Source organism: Lupinus angustifolius, unplaced genomic scaffold (assembly GCF_001865875.1).
Source record: "Lupinus angustifolius cultivar Tanjil unplaced genomic scaffold, LupAngTanjil_v1.0 Scaffold_51_21, whole genome shotgun sequence".
Lineage (NCBI taxonomy): Eukaryota > Viridiplantae > Streptophyta > Magnoliopsida > Fabales > Fabaceae > Lupinus > Lupinus angustifolius.
In genome coordinates, this window is record NW_017722447.1 from 3,607 (window position 1) to 7,936 (window position 4,330).

Consider the following 4,330-nt stretch of genomic DNA (forward strand, 5'->3'; position numbering starts at 1 on the left):
TATCTCCAATACTATAGAGGCAAGTATCACATAATAACAAACAAAAAATAACATGTAATGATACTTTTATCATTTTATTTATCATGAAATCACATTTTTGCCATTGAAAGTATGAGGAGAAACAAACACTTGTCTCTCCATTATTGGAGAGGATCATTATTCAACATGATGGGTAGTGCTCATGGTAGTTACAATCGAGGAAATCAAGGCCAATTTTGGCATTTTGTAGATCTACTGTTCTGGAAAAAATTAGGCCCTTGGCATATAAGAAATTAACTATGCGAAATTTGTATGTTAAAGGTTGAATAAACTTGAGGAACCAAAACAAATTGCGAGAGCAAAATAAGAATTAAAAATAATTTGTCATTGTATATCAAAAGAATTTGATACAAGAATGTAAAATACACTTAGTGCAATATTTTGTATCCAACTTCTAAATAATCAGTAAAAGGTCTCATATTTTGCCTTCCTCAAGTCGAAATCTTCTTTCAATTATATATCAACAATATAATAATATAAAACAATGGGCATGACAAGTAACAAAATATTTAATAAACTTATAGGTAGACTAATAATAATTGATTATGAAATAAATTCAGAAAATAAAAAAACAATAGAATACTTGCCCCGTTGAGTAAAAAGTAGTCATATATGGAAAAAAATATTTTTGACATTTTATGAATTATGGGTTCTGAGCACCACGCATGTCGCACACCACTAATAGTGTCAGCTCTAGTGGCAATGATAGTGTGTGTTAGTGACAGATTGGGAACTTGTTAAGGGGATGGTGTTAGGGAAATTGAGATGGATGTTATAGTCAAATAGGTGATCTTGATGGTGGTCCATTTTTCTCCTGCCATTTTGCATATAGTATTTCATAAATTTGACTCACATTTCAACTAAAGGAGTCGGTATCCTCTCCAATGCTAGGGAGGAAAGTACTGAAAAACCAAAAAAAATGCAGATTGTCACGACACTTATGTACTTATTTTTAATGCAAGATGACACTCTCTAGCAGATTCTGGTTCCATACACACATAATAGCTGAGTTGTTTTAATATGTAAATAATAAGAAACATGTAAGCATATACTAAAGGTCATAGACTTAAACCCCCTCTATTATTGTTCAAGAGTCTTCAGCGTTAATGGAAATTATTTTTGGAAACAACTCCACAGTTGTAACAGAAGGCATGTCCACACCTGCAATCCACAATATAAGTTACTTTATATATGTTTTCTTATTACATAGTTAAGTGTTGCTCTCGTAACATCTGGGTAATTAGACATGAATCATATGTAGGTAATCTCATGCTTTAGAAAATTCTCTATAATGAGATAACTGTGAACACTCAACAAGGTTATAAGTGTGATGAAATGATTGCTTATCAGAGAAAACAAGTATTCTATTAAATGCAAGGAGCAACAGTAAAATGGATTTTCTGAAGTATAAAAAAGAAATGAGCAACTAATTTATATCCAAGTAATCGAAGCCTTTCCATTAATATATGGGGAGTGCTATTGCATCTTTTGCTTAAAAAAAATCTTATTAAATACTAACCAGGAAGATGTTGGGGATTACTATGAAGCTAAAAATTGTGAAACCTAAAACAATCTAGTTCAAATGTTTTTCAAGAAAATTTTAAACCTTGAATCTATGTTTTTAGAAACCACTTAAAATATGTATTTAATTAAATTGGACAACCATGTAAAACTTGACAAACTTGGTCATCTTTTATGTTTCCTTCAAAACTGATACTCTTAAAGTACAAGGCACGATGCTACATTCAATGTCTAGATTGCAATGGATGTGATGATACTCCAATCCAAAATGACCAGGACTATGACAATATGAGACAAATTAAAGTCATTATTTGCACAAACAAATGCACGACAGATAGTCAAATCCGAGCGTTGGAAGAGTTATGGACAACAATGTGATGTGTTGTAAAATAAGAGAAGAGGGTAGAGTTTGATTCATCTGCCATTATAGGTATCTTCTAGAAATTGTTGCGGACCTATTGTGTATACCTCTGAAACAGTCCATATGCTAACTAGAAACCTATTTAAAAGGTAAATCTCTACCAATGCTTATCTTTCTATTAACTAGACTCGAATGATGGGAATCAACAAGGTTTTAAATAGCGGATATGGTCATGTTTTTAGAAAAGCTCAAAGCCTTGACGTTTTGGACAAAGGAAAATGATGACTCGAGCAAGTATAATTGCGGTCACGATAAGGATTCGACGACTTTCAAAACCCGAACATGTTGACGTCTATAATTGTCATGGATCCAAATTTAAAACCCCATAAAATCATAAAACCTTGATGCTTTAGACAATTAAAGGTAAATGTGATTGATGCCACTACAATTATGACCATGAGACAGATTCAATAACTTCCAAAATCCTAACATATAGGTGTTTGTAACGGCAGACATGAGCACAAATTTATAACCTTAGAAAATTTTAAAACTACAAGTAATTGTGACCCATATAGCTATACTTGCAGCCTCCAATGTAGTAAATCAGTTTTGAATAATATTAAAAAAAGCTAACCTGCACTTCAAGTACATGCATCCATGAGATTTCTCAACGAAAATCCTGCACTTTGGACATCTCATCCACTTGTTATTATTCGCCAGCTGCATAAACATGATATCTTCTTTTTCTCTCTCATCCTTATTCAGTTTTTGAAAATCATCACACTCAATCCCATCATGCCATGAAACCTTACATTGCGCATAAAACAATCTCCTACAATTAGGGCACTCAGATTCCTTCACCAATTCTCCACCATAGTTAACCTTAAATGCTAAGCAATCCTGATAAGGACAATAGAATTTCTCATTCTCTAGAATCATAGTCTCACACAAAGCATCTCCCAGACGATCAAACACTTCCTTAGGAAGAATTCCACGACAACATTGAAGCTCCAATACCTCAACTTCACATTCAGGTTGAGGGCAGTGAATTTTAACACCGTTCTCTTGAAGCTTAGATTCCACATACGTTACTACACAGACAGTGCAGTAAGAGTGAGAGCAATAATGGATACAAAATGCATCGTTTATTGTTTTGGTTTCAGTACAAATATAACATATGAAAGGAGTGATAGTATTATTATTATTTGAATTCGAATATTCTCCAATTTCGGAGATCCTTTTATGTTTCCCAAAAGGAGTGTTTGGGGGGTTGGAAGTGAGGATTCGGACGTCGTCATTTTGATCATCGTCGGAGTCAGAGAGATCAATGCGAATGGTGGTGGATTTGTGTTTACCTTTGAGCGAGAATGTTGTGATATTAAAGGTTTCAACATCTATCACTTCAACTATTGAAGGAGGAAAAAAAAGGTTTTTCATTATCTCTGTTTTGTTTGAAAATTGGAATTGAAATGAGAGATTGATGTGAATATATTTTAGTAAAGATGGTCACTTTCTCATTCTTGGCATCTTACTGTGTAGGTTTGAATTGTTAAAGTCTTATTGACTACTAGTCGACCTTGTTTCCGTTCATGCAAAATTTTATAATTAATTAATTAATTATAACATTTATTTCTATATTAATTAATTATAAGAATGTATTAATGGATGCATATTCTTTTAATGGAAACTTTAACATTTGGTGTAGGATAGACATCACAAAAAGGACTGCATTGACGGATATGAGTTAGTCGACATAAAGTTCGGGCTAAACTTGATGAGAATAAAAAGTTATGGTATAACTTATTTATATTAAACTACAGTTCAAACTCACCCTATGAATTGTTTTAGCATATGAAATAAATAAATTAATAATATATCATTTATTGCTATATTAATTAATTATAGGAATGTATTAATGGATGCACTTTCTTTTAATGGAAACATTAATATATATTTTAGGATAGTCAATTCAAAATGGATTGTATAGATGAATATAGGTTAGTTCGTATAAAGTTTCTTCTAAACTGGACGAGAATAAAAAGTTACAAAATAATTTATGTATATCAAATTGTAGGTCAAACTTGCCCTAAGCGGATTGTGAGTTATGGCAGTCAAGAAATCCATATAACATATAACTTTTCTAACACATTTGTCTTGTGAAATTCAACCAAACTCATAAATTTAATACCCCATGTTTGAGTTAGGACATAATGTCAGGTTCACTTATATGATTTTTAACCTAAATCATTTGTTAAATCAATCATTCCTACTCGACTTTCACTTTCTAATAAAACATAATTTGTGACTTACCTTTATATAAATCATTGAAAACTATCAAAACTAATTTCATGTCTATTTATAGTCATGGTAATATAGACTCAAGTTCACGAGGAACTTTATATCTCATAA

General features: G+C 31.9%; 1 protein-coding gene across 1 annotated transcript; it reads right to left on the reverse strand.

The window, feature by feature from the left end:
* Window positions 1-1,142: 1,142 nt before the first annotated feature.
* LOC109339018 (E3 ubiquitin-protein ligase RNF144A-like) lies at window positions 1,143-3,358 on the reverse strand. Its single transcript, XM_019576382.1, has 2 exons — window positions 2,556-3,358; window positions 1,143-1,200 (listed from the first exon to the last, which is right to left on the reverse strand). Exons 1-2 carry the CDS (start codon window positions 3,356-3,358, stop codon window positions 1,143-1,145), a joined length of 861 nt encoding a protein of 286 aa, XP_019431927.1.
* Between the last annotated feature and the right edge of the window lie 972 nt (window positions 3,359-4,330).